The 20,556-nt window shown below is 39.8% G+C and overlaps 1 protein-coding gene across 1 annotated transcript in view; it reads left to right on the top strand.

Annotated features, from left to right (window-relative positions):
• NUP133 (nucleoporin 133) overlaps nucleotides 1-15,127 on the top strand; it is a 54,274-nt gene extending 39,147 nt beyond the window's left edge. Inside the window, exons 20-26 of the mRNA XM_019549874.1 lie at nucleotides 681-839; nucleotides 2,258-2,393; nucleotides 3,796-3,914; nucleotides 5,583-5,663; nucleotides 12,189-12,253; nucleotides 13,672-13,760; nucleotides 14,871-15,127. Coding sequence (XP_019405419.1) covers nucleotides 681-839; nucleotides 2,258-2,393; nucleotides 3,796-3,914; nucleotides 5,583-5,663; nucleotides 12,189-12,253; nucleotides 13,672-13,760; nucleotides 14,871-15,007 — 786 coding nt within the window. The 3' untranslated portion in view covers nucleotides 15,008-15,127. The remainder of the gene's footprint in view (nucleotides 1-680; nucleotides 840-2,257; nucleotides 2,394-3,795; nucleotides 3,915-5,582; nucleotides 5,664-12,188; nucleotides 12,254-13,671; nucleotides 13,761-14,870) is intronic.
• Nucleotides 15,128-20,556: the final 5,429 nt, after the last annotated feature.

The raw sequence follows: 20,556 nt of genomic DNA, 5'->3' as shown, positions 1-20,556 counted from the left end.
CTGCCTGCTCTATTGCTTTTCTTTTTTTTATTCCTTTTTGTGCACCCTGCCTGATTTGCTGCTTTGCCTTCTGCTTCCTGCTCTATCTCCTGCTGTGCTGCCTTTCCCCTCATTCATCTGTCACATGCCACACAGAGGCTGCCTGTGCCATTCATGGCACCTGTGCTACAGATGACCACCCATCCCTGTGCTACTGTCCCTTGTTTAGTCCTTTGTGTATTGGTGGGTATTACTAAGTCTGTTAGAATAAGTCAGGTCTGGTAAATGAATGCATTTATTTTAGTTGCCCATAAAAATGTAGATTGATTTTTTTTATTTTTATTTTTTTTTTTATATAATGAATATGTTACTTTTAAAAGAATCAAAAGTGTAACTGTTAAAGCAAGTAAGTTTTATGCTGAGTATGTTCCCCTTGAAGCAAAATAATGAGTAAGTTATAGCTTAAAATATAAAGAGAAGAGTTTACATCCTCTTGTATGTTTTTTTTTTTTTTTTTTTTTTTATCGGAACAGGAGCTTTTTCATCAATATCTTAATACTTGATTTCTTTTGGTTTTGTTTAGCAGGTATTTTGTGTTCTAGTCCATTTTGAATCCTACATCATTTCTCCTTTAAACAAGACAGGATGGTTGCAAACTGACAACAATTTAAAAAAAGTGTTCATACCACTGTCATCTTCAGAATTTTTCAGACTTCCTGTTCCGGTGGTACTTAGAAAAAGGAAAGCGAGGAAAGCTGTTATCTCAGCCTGTTGCTCAGCATGGACAACTGGCCAGTTTTCTGCAAGCTCATGAACATCTTAGCTGGTTACATGAAATAAATAGCCAGGATTTGGAAAAGGTAGGATTTCCTAGTACAAAATTAACTGTTTATATTTGTTAGGAAACTTTTAGTTTGACTGTTTTGTTGTATACACATGCACAAGGGTATACCAGTCATGGCTCTTTATCATCATTGATCGATATTTTGGATCAAGGAACCTTTAATTAAATTCACCATGTAAGTTAAGATAGGAGTTTACAGTAAGCATCTCTGATTTTTCTCAAGTCCTTCAATAAAAAACCAAGGAAACGTCACCATTTTTGTACGTTACAAAAGGCAAATAGCTGGTCCAGTTTTTAAATCATTTTCAAGTTATCTTTTAAACGTGAGCACGAGCAATATGTATATAGATGTTGAAATTGGGATCTGTTATAAATCATTTGGTATCTCTGGGGATCTCTGAAATTTTTCCCTTGTCACCACTACCTAATTATCCTCTCCCTGCCTCTACTGTTCTTGTTTTTATCTGCCTCTTCTCTTGGATTTCATAGACCTACTTCCCTCCATCCAGTGTCTGAAAAGAATTCCTTATGGTGTTGGTGATTCCCCAGCTATTAAAAACTATTAATTTCAGTTCAGATGCATACATGTGAAATAACAAGAAGCCTGTTTGGTAGGATATGTTATTTCAGTGACCATACAGATTGAATAACTTGAAAATCTTGTCTACTTGCATACAAGATGTATCCAGTTGGTAAAGGTTGCTAGTAGTTTAATTTCAGCCACTCTTGTTTTCTCAAGTGATCCTGTATTCACAGAGACTGGGGCTTTGTTTTTCAAAGTATGATGAAAAGAACTGGGAACTCAGAGTAGAAGTGAATCTCTTGAGAATATATATTAATTACAAAAATTAATTTAACTGTTTGCCATATCTGGCACGCCAGATAAATAGGCATTTAACTCATTAGCTCAGGGTTGTACATACAGTTCAGTTCCTTACAAAGTATGCATTCTGTAGGTAATAAGTGCCTCATTCTACATATAAAAAAACTAGAACTCTTGGTTCTAAAATGATACCTTTTATCAGACCAACTGGAAAATCACAAGAAAATTGTCCTTTTCTGCAAGCTTTCAGGATCCAAGTCCCTTCATCAGGCTCTGGGATCAAACTCTTCCTTAAAATCGTTCTTCTTCCATTGGTACATGTTGATTAGTGAATTTTAAGAAAAACAAAGTCCAAAAAGCTTATTGGATACAGTAGTGGTTCATCATTGCTCATGAGATGCTCTTTTTTTGACCAGCACACATTAAATTGCTAGGTACCACATATCCTGATGTAGGAACAGACATGTGATTTTTCTTCCTAAGCAATCCAAAGCAAAACTGTAATTCCAAGCCTTACAATAGGAGTATTATAACCTATAAAATATAATTAAAAATAAATAACCATGAGGATTTAGTTTATTTTAATGTTTTCTGTGTCGTCTTCACTTCAGGCCCACAAAACCCTACAGACTTTGGCAAATACGGAAACCCGGTATTTTGCAAAGAAGAAAACACTTCTTGGCTTGAGTAAACTAGCTGCATTGGCATCTGACTTTTCAGAAGATGTACTGCAAGAAAAAATAGAAGGTAATAAGAGCAGAGTGGGGGAAAAAATAGCTCATTAATTTCTTTAATTTGAATCCTGTTAGTGTTACACATGATAGCAAATTCTGTAATGGTGAAGTCTTGGAAGTAACTATAAAAGTGGTCGTACTGCGTTGGACTGAAGGCACTAGTTAAAGACTTTACGTAGCAGACTACATTATATAGCTGCAGAAGGAACAAAAAAAGTCTTGTACTCAAGTTTTGGAAGCTAAAGCTTTTTCCTTCCTCAGTTAAAATTGTGTATGTGTTGCTGTTTGTAATGTTAATTTGGGATCTTAATTATTCCATTTATATTATTTTACTCTATTTTTTAACATTGGGATTGGGGTTTTAGAACAGTCTGATTCACTGTTTAATACTTTAAGGATGAAAGAGAATAACTTCCATGACTCATTACCAAGTACTACATGTATCCTATAATTGTAACCCAATTTTTAAAGCTGTAGGGGTTGCTGCTAGGTTATGTCAAGGCAAAGAAAATATCCTTTGCATGAGTAGTTTCTGAATGACTAACCACTAGAGGGAACTTTATCATCCCTGAATTCACCTAATCCTTAATTCAAGAAGAGCCATGAATAGATTGTGCATTTCTTGTTAGTAATTATCCATTAATATTTGAATAGTAGTTTACTGTATATTGGTACTGTTGTCATTTTAACTTTACATTAAATAAAATGCGTAGTCTGGAAGCATTTAATACTTCTTAATTTATATAGGAAAATGAAGAGTCCCTTCTGCAACCCCAAACGAAAAATAACATAGGCAGTAAATGACAACTAAGCAGACTTCAAAGCTATGAGTTTTAGTTTTTAATAATCTTTAATGGCTGCCACTTTACCTTTTTAAATCAAAAGGGGGCGTAAAATTTGAAGCAAAAGTTTTAAAGTCATACATTGGTAAATGAACAACTAGACCAAAGAATAGCCAGGCTCATGTGATTAAATACCTTTTAAACATACTTAAATGAGCCGTAGAGGGAGAGAATGACCTTGTGGTGAAGAATCAGGGACTCGGGATGTTTTGGTGGCGGGACTTGTCTTTGCCATATGCTTCTTGACTGATAATGGGCATAACCTCCTCCTGCATCAATTCTCCATTTGTAAAATGGAAATAATACTTCCTTCTCCCACTCTGTGTTGCCTTTCTTTAGACTGCAGGTTCTTCAGAACTGTGTGTGTGTGTGTGTGTGTGTGCATTGTTTAGCATTTTGGGGCGGCAATCTCAGAGCTTCTGTGTTCATCTGTAACTGAAAGCCCCTACTTAAAGCTATCCTAGAGGGTATTTTATAACCAGAATAATTTTGTGCTTGTCAGAATTTTTATTCCATATTTAATAATTATAGAATAAACCATATGAAACCTTCTTTTCCTTATCTGAACACAAGAAATATCTGAGCAGGAGCGTTTCCTATTGCATCAGGAGACCTTGCCGGAACAGCTACTTGCTGAGAGGCAGTTGAACCTCAATGACATGCCTGTATTGACTGCACCCCAGCTCATTGATGTAGGTATCTCATATTTTCTCTGCTTAACTTTACCTATGGGCTAATCCGCTAATGTTTCCTAGCTTCAGGTTGAAAAGTAGGTGAGAAGGTGAAAATTGACCTGCCTTTCTGTCACATAAAGGGTAATTGCCCCCCAGTTCTAAATAAGAATTGCTTATCTGTACTGAGGTCTCCACTGTGGTGTATAATTGAAATGCAAACTTCAGCATATTGTTTCCAGTTTCTGGTTTTATCTTCCTAATTGAACATATGATTTTGGGCATTGCTATGATTGTATGAAATCTTACTAGTATAAGAACTGATGTGCTGCATTGGGGCACCTTTTGGTTGTGACAGCTTTACTCTTTCTCTTTCCTTCATTGAAGTCCAGCTTGAAGGCTAGAAGTGATACAAAATTGTCAATTTCTGTAAGACAAAGGACACTACAAGGGAAAAAGGGGGAGGAGAGCTGCTAGCTGCATTGTTTGCCCAGAGAGGGTCTTTGATACCCATAGAAAATCCCAGCCCTGGGTTCACTGCTAGGGCTAAAGTTTTTTCATTTGTCCTTTATGTCTGTCTTGAAGTGATAGCTGCAACCGCTTGCTCTTACCAGCTCCTGGCCTTGTCAGCCTGTTTTTTTTCCACAGTCCTGTGATTTGAGCAGGCAGTATTAGAAGAATGAGTGGTGGCAGTATATTGCTGCAATTATCATCAAAAGAAGCTAGATCCTCTTGGAACCCTACTCTGGTGGCCTGAACACTGGGGCAAGTAGCTGTAAGTGCAGAGGTCAAGAGTTCAAGGCCACAGCAGAAGTGCACATGGCAATCTAATGAATCTGCTAATGACTGCTAAATACAAGGTATTTAGCAAGGACATGAGAAAAGAATGCAAGGTATACACAAGCAAGGACATGAGAAAAGAAGATCCTGTTGGTGTCTATGCTGAGATTCACTGCTCCGTGTTCAAATTGTACAAAAGCAGGAGCCAAGTAGGCTATGGGGGAGGGAGAGGAGGAAATGTCACTTACCTCTTTCTGAACTGTTGGCACGCTGTCAGCCATCTGGTTTTCCTTTAAATTCCAGCTACTATCAGATCAACGTCCATTGTCACTGTTCACAACCAGGAAGTAAAACTTGGGAACTGAAAGCAACATGATGTTTATTTTTATTTTAAACCCTTTTTGGGATCTGCTTTATTGTAACTTCATGTAAGTTGGCAAAAAATGTACTTAATGCTTTAAAAGATTGACTTTTGAATTTTGATAGCAAGCGTAGCTGTTTTCAAGAGATGAAAATGTATTCATGTATATATTGCTGCTGCAAGTTTAATTACTGAAATAATTGTGAGAGCCTATCTTATTTGTGGAGTGGGACTCTTGTTACAATAGGCTAGGAATGTTACGGCTTTAAATGGTATTTAAATTTGAAACCTATATTATCACAGCCTTACATTCAATAGTCTTTCCACAGTCCGTTGTCATGTAGGTGGAATGCTGTATTAAACCTTGGAGTATATGACTTACTATAAAAATACTTGCAGTTGAATCGAGACATATTTCAATGAAAAGGTCACCATAAGTGGAAAATACAGGGTGGTATGGTACTTCCCATGATAAGTTGTTCGCAATATCAATTTACATCTGTTTGCAAGCTAAAAATAATTCTGTACTTTATTCTTTCATACTTTAGTTATACATATGTGATGAGAACAGAAGGGCTAATGAGTATGACTTCAAGAAAGCACTTGATCTGCTGGAATATATTGATGAGGTAGGAAAAGGGATTTGGATGCTTTCAAATCAGAAGTTTTTCTTAATTTGTATGAGCCAGGGTTGTGTTACTGTAACTGTTACTTGAGAATTACATGTTAGACCTTGGAGTACACTAATGGAGGGTAACTTTTTTCAGTCATCAGAGATTTAAGGTCAAATGTGATTTAGACTATATAAAATGGCATTCGTCTTCATAAAGTTTTAACTAGATAAACCATATCTGTTTGTACAGAGAAACTTGACCATCAATAGTCACTCTTCAAACAAAGAAAAATGGAGATACATTCAGTTTTAGGAGGACAACACTTGCCCTGCTCCATTACTAGCAATCTGCCTGCCAAAAGGTGACCTAAAGGAACTTGCTAAATCACCTCAAAATTATTTGATTCCTTTTGGTTTACATTCGTTTGTTTTAAATCTGTCATGGTATAGTTATAAGCACATGGTTTGCTGTCTTTAACTAGCAGCTTTGAGGGGTTGCCATTTCTCTCTATACATTCTTCTAAATTTCCTGTTTATTGGCTATTAAGATACAGGATCTCTCTCTGGGAGCATCACTGGGATTAGCAGCTGTCTTCAGTTAGAAACAAGAGCTATGCCATCTCAGACATTGTTATTTCAAAATTATCCTGTAAAGGCTGCTGTCAAAGTGCTGGAAAGCATTCCATTGCTTCTTGGAATGGAGAGAATCATCTCTGATATTTCCTGCTCCTTCCAGTCTAAACTTGCATCTGCTTATAAATGGTGTCTTGTGTGTGCTTTCTATGTGAAAAATGTTTGGTTTTATGCTTTATATTAGAGTTTACCATATGTAATGAGAGAGGAGAAACATGTTAATGTTTCATAGATTTCATAGACATTAGGGCTAGAAGGGACCTCGGAAGATCGAGTCCAGCCCCCTGCCCAAAGGGCAGGAAGTCAGCTGGACAGTGTGTTACATTGCTTGGCCTGGAATATTTTCTTTAGCTTGAAAGGATGAGTGCTCTTTACTAGATGCCCTACTTAACTTTTACATTGTAGAGAAGTGTAGATAATCATGGTTTTGGGTGTGATATACAGATTAGTTGCATCTGTTTTATTTATTCCTGTTCCTTGTTTCATGTCTTGCTGTCCCTTACTGTAACTGTAAGCCTTTTAGAGGCTTACGTCTGAGTAATAATATACACCCATGAACGATGCATGCCACCAGTGGCTGGGGGGGGGGCAAGGCTGCGCTGGCGGCGGTGGTAAGCACAGAGCTCCCACAGATGGGGCCAATGCTGTTGGCGGCGGGAGGGGGTGGCAAGTGCTGACCAGGGGTCAGCAACCACCTGCAGGTGCCACTGGCAGCATCAGCAGTGGCCAGCGGTGGTCACGTACCTTTTTGTAGGGTGTGCACTGCCACGCTCGGGGGTTGTATGTGCACCTGCATGCACCCCCTATGCATTGCCCCTGTATATACCATGACTTGAAGGACATGAGTTAGACTAAAATTTCTGATTGGACAGGGTCAGCCCAGCCTGGGGTTACATATGCATCACCCTTGGACAAGCATAGGTGGCCACTAGAATTACAGAATAGGCATGGATATCCAATGTTCTTCTCAGCTTTCCTTGCCCCACTTCGGCAAAAGATAGGCAGCAAAAAGCCTTGGCTCGCCCCTTGCTTCCAGAATTCCTCGTCTTGGATTTTACCATTTTTTTCTTTAGAAAGGTATTTAAAGTAGCTGTGAAGCTCAAGAAGGCTGAGAGGAAAACACATGTCCCTTGTAGTGACAACAAAACTGATGGGGCTGAGGGAGGCTTCATGCCAAACCCCATAGACCTTGTCTGCATTTAAAGGGCTGTCCATGCTAAGATAAATACGTAATTTAAATGCATGTCAGCAAACGCATTAAAACCCTCGTGTAGATGGACTGTATCGTAACACATGGTAATAAAACTTGTTTTACCTAGAATGGAATGTAGAGTTTGCATTAACCAGGTAATGCATTAAAAATACAATTGTTGTAGGTATAATAAGCTTTAAAATCCATGTTGGGCAGCAAGTTTTAAAATAGACATCTTTAGCTTAACGTGGGTAGGGCTTTATTTATCACGCATGGGCTCCAGAAGAGCTGGGCTTTGGCTGAAGATGGAGAGAAACAGCTTCTGGTGTTTGAAGAGCCTGAGCCACATCAGCTCATGTTCCCTTAAAATAGGGATTGCACTCAGATAAATAATTTCCCTCCCCCACTTCCCCATCAGTGCTCCTCATAGATTTACTCTTCTCTGTCAGTAGGTAACTGCTGCTCTCCCCTTGCCAAATCTAGGAGTGCTGTTTTCTTAAACTTATTGGCTGAGCAAGTGAAAACTAAAATTGCTCTTCGTTTCCTGTCTTGTCAGATAAGTTTAAACATCAAAAGGCACTATGCCAAAGCAGTACTTTAGAGCAGTGGTTCCCAACCCTTTTTTTGCTGCAACCCGCTGTTGGGAGCAGAGTGCAGCGGCAGGGAAGCTCTTGGCACGTGGCGCGGTTCATCATTTGTGTGCAGCACTGCCAGCATTGCCCCTGTGACCCTCACTTGGGTCGTGACCTGAGGTTGGGAACCATTGCTTTAGAGGTTGAATTCTTTTAAAACTATTTTCTGCACTCTTTCCCATCCTCTTTTCTGTGATGTATGTTTAGATTTAATGGAGTCCAATAGGGCTATGTGAAGCTTCGGTCCCTGATTCAGTTTGGAGGAGATTCAGCCCAATTCAGTGGCCAAATCTCTGAATCCAAATCGAATCAAAGGACCCTTTAATCTCTCCAAATCAAATTGGAACCCTCCGAACCAATTCAGAGAGATTTGGAAAGATTCGGGATTTGGACATAGAGACAGCTTTAAATGTTTTTTCTACATGCCTCTAGGTAGCAGGCGGCTTGTGAATGCTACAATGCTGGGACGCATGGAGCATCCCACAGAAGCGCGGGGGTGCTCCCCAGCATGCTTGGCAGCAGACCTGGAAGTGGACCAGAAGCACTTCAGGTCTGCTGGGAAGCATGTTGGGAGCCCCCCCAAACCACCTGGCTGGGTGACTAGTGCCTCCTGGGTCTGGGGGTGGGGCACCTAGGGTCCCCCTGTGGCTGATTGTTGAACTGGGGGAGAGTGGGGGGGCTGCCCAGTGCAGTTCCTGGCATACCTGTAAGTGTCTTCTGTTCCATTTGTGGGTTCACCTCCGAGCACGTGGAGGGCCCCTCTGCACTCCTGTGGGACACTTTATCTGCTGTAGCATTGCAGCAATCACAAGCTGCAACTGCTACCTCAAGGTATGTAGAAAAAACTTTTAAAGTTTTGTCTATGTCCGAATCTTTGATTCTCCAAATCAGCATCGAATCTTCAGATGTGGATTCAGATGAATCAAATCGGGGACAGTGACGCAAATCAACTAATTGAATCGCTGTCCCTGATTCAGGCCAAATCCAAATCTGAATCGAATAGGGCCCACTTCGCACACCCTTAGAGTCCAACTTCTCTGAGGACTTGCTCCAAGAAAAAACTTCTTATTGGTTTTTATTTCTCCTGTTTAATGCCTGTTTTGCAGTGTTTCTCTAGGTGCATATATTTGCTTCTACCAAGAAAAATCCAAACTTTTAAAAAGTTTTAACTAATAATAGGACTTACACATTTTATTTAGGAACTTTGAATCCCGAAGGATACAAAGTCCCGAAGTAGATTTTGAAAATCTTTCTTGGGTGATTTTTTCAGAATTTTACTCTCCAGTCTAATTGGTTAAACCTTCCATTCCTTTCTTTCCTGACCTAGGACAGCATATACTGTTACTGATCTCTTTGCTCATTGGCTTAATTCCAAGACAAGGTTTTTTCCAGAGCCAGCAGGCTCTCTTCCTGCTCCAGGCTGGCCCTGTAGTAGCAGAAAAGTGGGGGGTAGGAGGAGGGGAAGAGAGGGGGGTTGAGGCAGTGGAGGTGGAGACAAGCTGCCTGGCTTCTACTGCTCCTTCCACTGCCTGTCCCCTTACTCTTACCCTACCACATGGTATCCCCCTTACTGCCTGCCCCTGATACTCTTTCCCCTCTGCAGTGGTGTGGAGGGGATGAATTTAAGATGATCCTCCAATAATTAGATTCTGTACATGGAAAATGATTACAAATGTATACATTTTCCATGTATGGAATTGAATTATTGGAAGATTGTCTTAAATTTAGGGTTGTCTTGATTTTGGGTAAATACAATATTCTTTTAAAATATACTTGGTTAATGCTGACATGACTGAACAGGAAATGCAAGTCTTTTAAAAATTGAAAAAAAAATCAGAAATCAGATATCCTCTTGTAATTTTTTCCCATCATTCTGATAGACACCATCTGCCAGTATTGGTCTCAGCACTGCTGTTTACAGGAGTAAATGTTACACACTTACTTACTCCTGTTTCCACATTCATGGACTGTGTGGACCTTTTTGTAAGGTGCCCCGTAAATCGACCTCACTATCTTGCTCAGTCAGTGTTCTAGATGAAAGATCAGATTAGAAATAAATTATTTGCTGTTTTCAAAGATGGGAAAGAATTTATCATTTCAGAGTTACTTTGTGATTGAGAAATAATGCTACAGCCAGTTTGAGTGTTAATTAAGGCCAATAATAATTTGCCTTCTCTAGTCATCACATGGCTATGTTCATCAGCTCTTTAAACAGGTTAAGCAAAACTTGACAACCCAGCTCTTGATGGCACGAGAAGTTTAAGAAGTCTTGTCTCTACTCAAACATTCATCAGTTTAAATAAACTATCTTAGTTAAACCAATATAAATGCTTTATGGGCATGCTTTTATCAGTTCAAAACTAGTCTAACACCAATATTGAGACTTACCAATGTAAGCTAGGATTAATTGCTCTGAGTATCAGTATTGCTCTGAGTTGCACCAAAATTTTCACACTTGTGTGTAGACCAGCCCAGCCTAGCAAGACTTTTTATTTCAGAGGTGTAGTGAGGGCTATACTGGCAGGTTTGGAATAATAGACATTTGTCACTGAGATCAAAAAGACAGTGCCTATGTTTATTCTCCCAGCTTCTTCCACTGCATGTATTTACAGTTGCTTCTAAGTCATTAATGAAGATTTAAATAAGATGGTACTGAAAGCTGATTGCTGTACCACAACTCTGGGCTTCATGTGTCCAGTTTGATATGTTGCTGTTAACTGTTGCTTTACTTTAAATCCCTTAGCCAGTTGCTAGTCTTAACTGCTATTACGAAGAACACCAAGAGCTTTGTATTCAGGATGTGCCATTGTTGTTTAAACTGGATAGTGTAAATTCTTTTGATCACTTCACTGTTTGATCCCCTCTCTCCCACACGCACATACGTTTAAGTTCTACCTCTGCTAGTTGTTTAGGCTACTTACAAATGTGGAGAAAAAAACAAAATAACACTTTAAGCTTGGCGTGCCCCCACATGAAGCACAGTGCATGCCCAAAAGAGGCATCGCATTGGTTTGACCTGGCTCACCCAGCACCTGTATAGATCACATGCTTCAGCAGGCCTTTCTGGCACTTTTATCTAATAAATAGCTGCTTGAATCAGTTATTAAATAAAAGCACGCTTCAGCAGTTATCTGTACAGACTCTGAGGAGCCAGGTCAAACTAATGCACTTCCTCTTCTGGTAAAGCGCTGTTTGTTTTCTTTTTTTTTTTCCCCACGTCTGTCAGCACCCTTACTGAACTTTTGGGTCCTGTTTCTGTTCATGTCAAATTATTTTACTGTTAGAGGGCTAGGGGACGCATTTGTTTTTAGTTTAATTTTTTGTACCATTTTTTGCCAACTTTGCAATAATTTTTGTTCGTTGTAATGGATGACAAGTCTAGGGGAAAAGCACTAAAAGAATCAGGATTTCTGTCCTAAATTTTCATTACATCTGTAGTGCCATGATGTATGTGTAGGCAGGGGTGAGTGTGTTTTACTGAGTTCATGCTGCTTTGCCCTCTGTCTAATTTTTTTGGTGAGAATGTGCACATTACAACTCTTTAAAGCAAATCCCCAAACTCCCATGAAATAGATTGAGGCATGGAGTGGTTATTGTTCTCCTAATGTCAGCAAAGCTAAATGTAGAGCCAGGAACAGAATCCAAGGCCTTTGTGAAATCTGCCGCCCCTACATTCCTTTTTGCAAATGAATCTATATGATGAAGACAAAATTTAGGCAAAAAGTGAGTTCTTAGTCTGTTACAGCCATGTGAAATGGCTGTTGTTCGTTTCCCTCTGGCAGTAACTTCTTGTTTCACAAACCTGCCCAAGTTTTTTGACTTTGTAACAAAGGTAAGCAGTTTTGTCTGGTTTAGGCTTTTCTTAGATTAGGCGTTTCAACCTGTTTTCTTACTTGAACTGGTGATTCATCATTCTTTTCTGCCACCCAAGTGGACAAACATGAGGTTGTTACTGGCATCAGTTATTCTTTTGCTAACAAGTGTGTCCAGTAACTAAAGAATTCATCCCAGATCTAAATTTGATTAGAACTTTCTTCCTTTCTGAAAAATGTAATTTCCCTTTTTTTCCACTTTTAATTAAAAGGAGGCAGAAGTGGATGTAAATGATCTTAAACTTAAAATTCTGTGCAAGGCTCTTCGAAGAGATGGGTACGTAAAAATTATACATAAATTTAGTGTAAAATGTTTTCTGTTCATTACATTGACTTGTTTCCCCCCCCCAGAATTGTAAAGTCTTTATTACTAATATCAGGTTGAGTGGTCTAAACATATGATCAGTAAATCACGAAAAGTTTGCTCAAGGTAAAGTGGTCTGGATATCATCTTACGAAGATACTTCCGTAACAGTTCATCCATTTATTCGTACAGCAATAATACAGGTATTTTGAGTAAGCAATAGAAACTAAATCATGTAGCTGTTATTTATTTCTGCCCTTTAATGGCCAGTGATCTTGTTAAACTCCCCAGCTTGATAACTATATATGGCTATTGGTTTCTTTGGTACAACATTTGAGATTCACTGAGCAAGCTTAGCAACATCCTAACATGGTGCCATTTTTTTATTCTTATTACCACTCTATCCCTAGGCTAAGGAGGGAATAAGACTCACCCCCCACCTCCCTTTTCCACAGTAAAACTAGGAGTGAAATATGGATGCTATTGAAGCCACACAGACTTTGCTGGTGACTTAACTGAAGCCAAGATTTCACTGTGGCTGCGATGAGATTTTTTTTTGGTTTAATGTAGGTGATTGAAGGCCAGCCTCAAACTGGCCCAAAAGCACATTTTCCATTGGCTTGATGAATACTTTAACCCAATCTTTGACAACTTCCAGGGTTTTTTTTATGAAACTGCTGATACTTGACATCAGCACCAGGACGTAGCAATAATTGAAATATCCAGTAAGGAGGTTATTTTAAATCAGAATTTTTCTTTTCTGGAGCACTTGTTAAAATAATTCTTAAAGGGGCTTCAGCAAGAACCTGACCTTTGCCTGGGATAATTCAGCATTCTTTAACTATATTCTGGGACTTGCACAGCTCAGATAACTGGCTGTGTGCTGAAGTGTTGGCTTGTACTTTTAAACTTTTCACTCAATCATTGTTTGCTACTTATTTTCTAAAAGAATATTTAATAAATGTTGTTTTCTGCTTTGTTCTATTAAAGAATAAGCCTTTTTCACATAGAATGCTTACTAGAATGATTATTGTAGGGTGATAACTGAAATAATAGCTGTAATTAGTCGGTTTTGAGTTTTCTAATGAAATCAGGCAGTTTTCTGCTTGGATACTTAAGTAATTGAGGAGGCATTTCTGTTATCTTCTTTACTGTATTGTCCTAAAATATCCTGAAAATGTTATTAAGATCTTATTCTTGAAATGTAGAAAAATAGTAGCACTTGCTTTCAGCTGTAGAAATTCACACAACACAGATTTACTCCAGGAAAATTTATTAAACAGTTTTAACACTTAATATGGTCTCTTACTTGGTAACATTTTTCAGGATCCTGACATTCTCATGTTGAATTCACTCTTCAAAATTCCATTTTTTTTCTTTGTGACTTGTAGTTGGTCCAGTTCAGAAGGTAAAGATGATCCAATTGAAGCATCCAAAGACAGTATATTTGTGAAAATATTACAGAAATTATTAAAAGAAGGTAATTTTTGTCACCTGTTGTACCTTTCTTGAAATTGTCAGTCTTATTTTTAAATTTATTTAAAGTAAATGGCTATCATCTAGGCACAAAAATAACACAAACAAGTTTTTAAAAAAAGAAAATAGCATCAATAATCTTCTTGATTGAATGTTTATCCTAAATCACTATTCAAAATGTCCATATTGAGGGTGAGAGGGCAAAGAATATACAAGTTCCTTCTGGTTTGTAATTTTTGTACTTCTAAACAATCTTGAACAAGAAGACACTGCAGTTTTGTGGTGGGGAGGGTAATTTCAATAGGTGATTACCTCTTCCTCAGGCAAAAAATCAAGTCAGAGATGGGAGGAATTAGGACTCCAGGACTGTAACTGGTTTAAGTGGCATAGCTCAAACTTTTTCACTTTGAAAACTAATACCTTGAGTTGACACCTGCTAAATAAAGTTACAGCGCGGAAGGAATTTTCTGAGGGGAAAAAAATATAGACAACTGAAAGGGTTAGAATGGAAACTCCAATGTTAAAAAAAAATAATAACAACTTTAAAAAACTATTGGTGAATATGAGAAGCTTGCATAGTATGTGAGCTCTTCAGAACATTTGTATCTTGTGTTTTCATGCCTTTCCATTTCTAAGCTTTGAGTGTGTCCTGCAACCCAGGCTGAAACATTGGTTTTCTTAACATACATCAAGCAAAAATATATTGCAACTGACTGAATTATCCAGTTAAATTAAAGTTGGCCCAAATAACTGATTAAGCAAGAGATTTAGATTTGATAGAGGCACTTTGTGGAGCTTTACAATTTCAGAATAATTTCTTTATTGATATGACATTCAAATTTATAAGAGGCTAGATTGGTTATAGAAGGCAGGGTGGTGGGTATTAGAAGAAAAAATGGAAAAGGGCCAAGTTAGGGGAGGACATGTCTTAATCTTTATCTTAGAGTCATAGTGTTACAGAACACTTCAGGGTTTTTTGAAATTCATGATGCTAGTGCAGTAGAATCAGGATAGGTTTCCTCGCTTCAAAATGTAACTTAACAGTAATGCATCATGACACTGAGCATTCTTTCTAAATATTGTACAATTTATATAACAAGGTTTTGTGTTGTAGGAGTTCAGCTCAGTGAATATTTACCAGAGGTGAAGGACTTGCTACAAGCAGATGAACTTGGCAACTTGAAATCCAATCCTTACTTTGAATTTGTGCTGAAGGCGAACTATGAACTCTATGTTCAGGGACAAGCATGATTTTTTTTTTACCATTTTTGAAAGTACATTTTTCTAAAGAATTATTAAAACAATGTATAATTTTTTACATTCTGTTCTTACTTCGCTAAATCTTTGTAATAAAATGTATACAGTAAGTCATGTGTTTGGTCTTGGAAACTCATAATTATTAAGCTACTAATAAGTATTTGCCTCTACTGTTGCAATGCACTTTGTCTCCCCATTGGTTTCTCTTTTCTGAACCTTTCAGTATCAGGGTTGCGCATTTTTGTCCAGCTTACAGAATGACTCAATTCTAAAGATGTACCAACATCATGGGTAAAATCTCAGCCCTGTTGAAGGCAGTGGTTTTGCCTTTAACTTCATTGGGGCCAGGATTTCAGCCCACAGGTATGTGCTGTGAAAAATAGAACGAATATTAGGTGATGGCTGTGTAGCTTTTTACAAGAAACAAAACTCCAAGTCTCTATAAAATGACACTGTTAAAAATAAATAAATAAATGGTCTCTATTAAACTTTACACGGATACAGTAGCACCTTTTGATCTTAAAATATTTGTGCCATACAAAGGTAGATGGATTAACCTCCCTTTTACAGAAGAGGAAACTAGCCCAAAGTGAGTCAGCTGTCAGTAGCAGATGAAAATAGAAGGCAAGTCTCCTAACTCCAAGTCCCCATGTTTAGCAAATGTACAACATGTAGGTCTAGCATTAATTTTACAGATACATTTTCAACAAATTCTGACCAGTAACTTTTAGGTGAAAGCTACAAATGTAGGAATTATCTACAGATATTAACAGTACATCTAAAACCATAAGAATTTTAGAGCTCGCTATTCAGTCACTTGCAATGCGTGCCTGAGCCTAGACTCCCTGGAAACCTAGAAAGCAGTTATCAAAGTGGGAGTCCAGCAAAGACCTTCCTTTACTCGACGGCTCATTCTTTACAAGTTCACATCAACTTACCACAGGGTTCGCTTATCTCTGGCACGATGAGAAAAATATCCATGTAACACTTATGTTCTCCTGATGGTCCTGATACTCAAATGGTAGCAAGATTAATCTAAAATCAGATGACGATTGCTTTAATTTGACAAACTGCAGGAGAACCATACTTTTTACGAATAGTTTAACATCCAGAGAATGAATGCAGAGAAGGTTGTATACCCTTATGCCTTACTTTCCCTGGCTATCTGCCTGCTGAAACAACTTGATCCAACAGCTGAGAAGGTCATAAGTTAAATTAGTTGAAGAGAATCCAATCTCTGGTTTAAAAAGTACAGCTACCATTCCGCTGCTTCCCCCTCCTCCCTGCGCAAATAGAGTGCTCCGGGCTGAAAGGCTGAACATGTTTGGAAGAACAGACTTATCTAGAAATGTTCTAACTAATATGGGAAAGAAGAGCAGTAGCAACCTTGGAAAGTCACTGCTGAATTAAACTTCATCTGTTTTCACAGCACTGCATAGCTGTGAGACTAGTGGGTCTAACTAGTAGCTGTATCTTTAAACAAGTGCATAATTCAGAGTATTAGGATTTTACTGGTAAATGATTTTTAAATTGAATGTGGTCTGAAATAATAATTAAAAAAAAACCCCACAAAAAACTCTCCATAAAGTCTCTTTATACCAAAACATGGTCAACAGTGTGAGCCAAAGGGAACCTCTGCATAGGCTGCTGTACATGATCAAGGTGATAATATGCTAAAATCATGCATCAATCTAGATATTTGGTGATCATTAAACTATATTGAGAGCTGTTTTCTTACCTTCTCTCATTTTAGAAAGCCAATGTTTAAGCAGTAATGGACAGAGCATGTTTCTCCTGAATAGTATGAAGCCAGGGTCTCAATAAGTCACAGTCCATGTCATTTTCACAATTAAGATTTTGCTTCAGTACTGGTGTAGAAAGTACCTGGCATTAATGCAGCACCTTTCATCTAAGGAACTGCAGAGTGCCAGGCCATAGACAGTAAATTTCAGGGGGGGAAAGCATTTTAAATAGCTCTTCTGTATTTCAAGTTACTTAAATAGTTTAATATTAGGAGTGGTATATTTGTTGCCAGTTCAGTGTGAAGTTTAAAAGGTCAGGATTATTGGATGTTCTCCCTTTCCATATGCTAGGAGTTATTCCACTTGATTCCATTTGAATTTCTGCCTCCATTTGGCAGATGAGGCCCTAAGAGCACAGGAGTTGCACATTTTTGCGGTTTGTTATACATTTGCTCCCAATTCCAAGCTTTACTGATAACTGAGGGGGCACCCTTTTGTAGCCTTTTGCTTGTAGACTGGCCTTATGTCAAATAGTTTATGAAGAAGAAGCTTTCAGTTAGCACTGGATTTGAATTCCACAGATAACAATTTTGTTTTGCTGCTTTTTGGATCCAAAAAAAATTACAGTACAATGTAACGGTGGCATTAATGAAAGTGTTCCTACCACAATGTTTGCTGCCTAGCTAACGCTTTTTACATGAGAGACTGTTTCAAATACATTTATGCTTCATGTTTTATGGATTAAATTATGCATGACTTAATGTCAATCCTTCAACCGTTGCATCTATAAATTACAAAAGTGAGTAATGGGAAATGTTGTGAGACTGATTTTTGTATCAAGACCAACCTAAGAAATTAGACACCCCTCTGTAAAGACCAGTTTTCCTCTTTGCTGTACTGTGGTCTGACTTAACTCTCTTGTGACTGAGCTTGTGCACATGTGCACACACAACCAAGCAAACTAGGCATAAAAGGCTAAACGGATCTGTTTTAATCCTAGGGAAGGTATCTGGGAAATGGCCTTTTACTTGGAACAAAATACCAAAAAATGCCTGGTAGCAATTTTCTTTAAAGTTGAATTGCTATTATTCATATTACAGTATTGAGATGCACCATTTTTCTTTTTTCTACAGTTGTCATGGTATGTCCATGACTTGTCAGATTACAGTAAAGACCACTGATAATGCATACCTATCTGTGGCAGAGCTCATACAAGTAAACACAGAAGTCAAGTTGAAATTCAACACCTGAATGAAACTTATCTGTAGTTTATAGAGTCTGCAGCTACCCACCACAGTTACTAAAAGATTTCATTATTGATGTGATTCCTTGAAATCCCCAAAAGTGATTTTTCACTTTGGACTAGCATATTTTCAATTGTAGGCAAGAATTGGGAAAGGAATGGAAAGAAGGGGGGAAAAGGCAACACTTTTTCCCCAACAGGATTTAAGTCATTAGCACAGCAGGAAGTGGAAATAGGAGAGTGGAATAAAACGCCATAGGGTGCAGCCAGAGGTGAATGGAAGAGCTGCCAAACTAGGAGATGCAGAGATTAAATGTTAAAGAAGTCAAGTCTCCTACCCCTAGATAAGCCTAGCTGCCTCTGAAATACAACATCAGAAAATGTGCCTCTGCTTCCGTGGGGTTCCTGATAGCAGAGACCCTCTGGTAGTGCTTCTTTCACCAACTGGGCAAAGGATTTGTCTCTGGCTAGCCCTACCCTCATTTCCCTATAGTAAATTCAGCCAACTACACTGACTCTTGGGGGTTAGACTGTACATTAGGTTTGCTTGCATCATCTCTTTTATCTGATCCTCACTTCCCAAAGTAACAAACTATTCTAAATAAAGGCTTTTAGCTCTATCAAATGGAATCTGCTTAAATATTCAGACCTGAGGTGAATGAATATTGTTCCCTTTTATTTAATGTTGCGGTAGGTTCATCTAGTCAAACAGCTGAGCTCCTGAGACTCATCTACTTCTTATAAGGGTTGAGCTGTTATGATTCACACATCAGACTGCTCTATAACCATGTGGAGCCCAGCAGGACAATGTCACAACTGTCAAATGCACCAACCCCCCTCCCCCCCCCCAACTGCCAGCGATTAAACAGATCTGTGTCAGGCTGCTGGTATTAGCGATCGTACCAGGAAAGAAATATTTTCCCAGGATCATTATCTCAAACAGGCATCCACCATTATCCGCTTACATGTATTCACAGGCATCTTTACATGAGAATGAGTAAAACAATGTGCTTTTAAATATGTTAAATATGAAGTGATGTGATCTACTGCAAACTACAAGCACGACCAGCAAACCAAAATCTACCTTTCCAACTTTGGAACCTCTTCTGTGTTAACACCTCACCTTCGCTGGGCTAGTGAGGGGACTCAGTTACCCTTACATTGAGAAAATAGCTGCAAGTGTTGCTGCCTTTCTAAAGGCTTGTCTCTGCTGGGAGGAAGGCAATTCCTACTAATGGAGAGCAAAGACTTCCCTGGGTTCCTGGAGCATTGCAAAAGATAGGCGGCTGTTTAGGCAATGCTGCTGGGAGCCCTGCCTTACTGTTGCAGGGTATTGGGAGGGAGGGGGAGGTAACTGAAAGTTACCAACCTGTCCTTTCACTAACTTACTGGATGGACCTAGAGAAGCCTCCGATACTGTAATTGGTGTGATCTGCTGGCCGGCTAATTCTTGACGTGAAATGTGGCAGCCCTGCATTGACATGGACGGCAAGGCCCCTGGAAAAGACTCTTTTAGGCTGGGTTACAAGCAAGGACCTTGTCCATTTTAAACTTCTCCATGGGGGGAAAAACCTGCTGCTGGGTTTGCCAGCACACATGTAAGGATGAAGTCTTGTAGGTCCCCTTTACGCATTACAGGTATCGCCCAATTAACTGGGTAATGGCACAATTCCTTTGGGACCAGCGACAGGTGCCAAGTTGCAATATCCCACCTTGATAAGCTCCAACCAGCTATAATGATAGACCTCAGAAATGTGGTTTAACTTCATCACTGGTGGCTCTCCAGCTTCCCCTTGCATGAGCAGCAAAAGGGAGAGTAAAGTTGCTGCTCTCTCCCTTGCTGGCTGTTGCCACTGGGGCTGGCCTTAGCCACCCCTGGAGCCCTCTGTGTGCGCTCCAGTCCTCTCCGCTCCCCTGCCCCTGCCATCCTAGCAGCGCTGGGACAGCTGCCAACTGTACTTCCCCCTCGGCCCAGCGCCCCAGTAAAGCCCGGCATGCCCATAAGTAGATTTGAATCCCTTCAGAAATGAAAAAGAAAAAAACAGAAGCGCACCTGGGTGTATCAGTGGTATAAATAGCTGTAAAGGCCTGCAGGCCCAGCGTGGATGAGAAGTGGCCACCTGGCACCCCGCCTCACCGGGGAACCGTGATCATCCTCTATATATAAAACAGGCTTGGCAGGGCCTGTTTCCATGAGGAAAAGAGTCGGTGTGGGGCAGCGCTGAACCCCCCACCCGTGCCTTCCCCACACACCCAAGTGACCCAAGCAGCCCAGGGACAAGGGGATGGCGCTGGGGTGGAGCTTGCTCCTCGGAAACACCGGCGGGGGGGGTGTCCCGGCCTCGCACCTCGCCGCGGGACGGGGGCTGGCAGCGGGCCGCCGAGGCGCTGCCCCCGGGCAGGGCCGGACACGCCGCGTGTGGGGGCCACACGTGTTCGCGGGGGCGGGAGCGGCGGGCGCAGCCCCACGCCGCCCGGCTTCTTGCTCCTTTATGGGCATGGCGGGCCAAGGCTTATTTCGGACGCGGCCCCCGGCGGGCGGGCCCGACAGACTCTCC

Source organism: Crocodylus porosus, unplaced genomic scaffold (assembly GCF_001723895.1).
Source record: "Crocodylus porosus isolate Cpor-Errol unplaced genomic scaffold, CroPor_comp1, whole genome shotgun sequence".
Lineage (NCBI taxonomy): Eukaryota > Metazoa > Chordata > Crocodylia > Crocodylidae > Crocodylus > Crocodylus porosus.
This window is presented reverse-complemented; position numbering and strand designations above follow the sequence as displayed.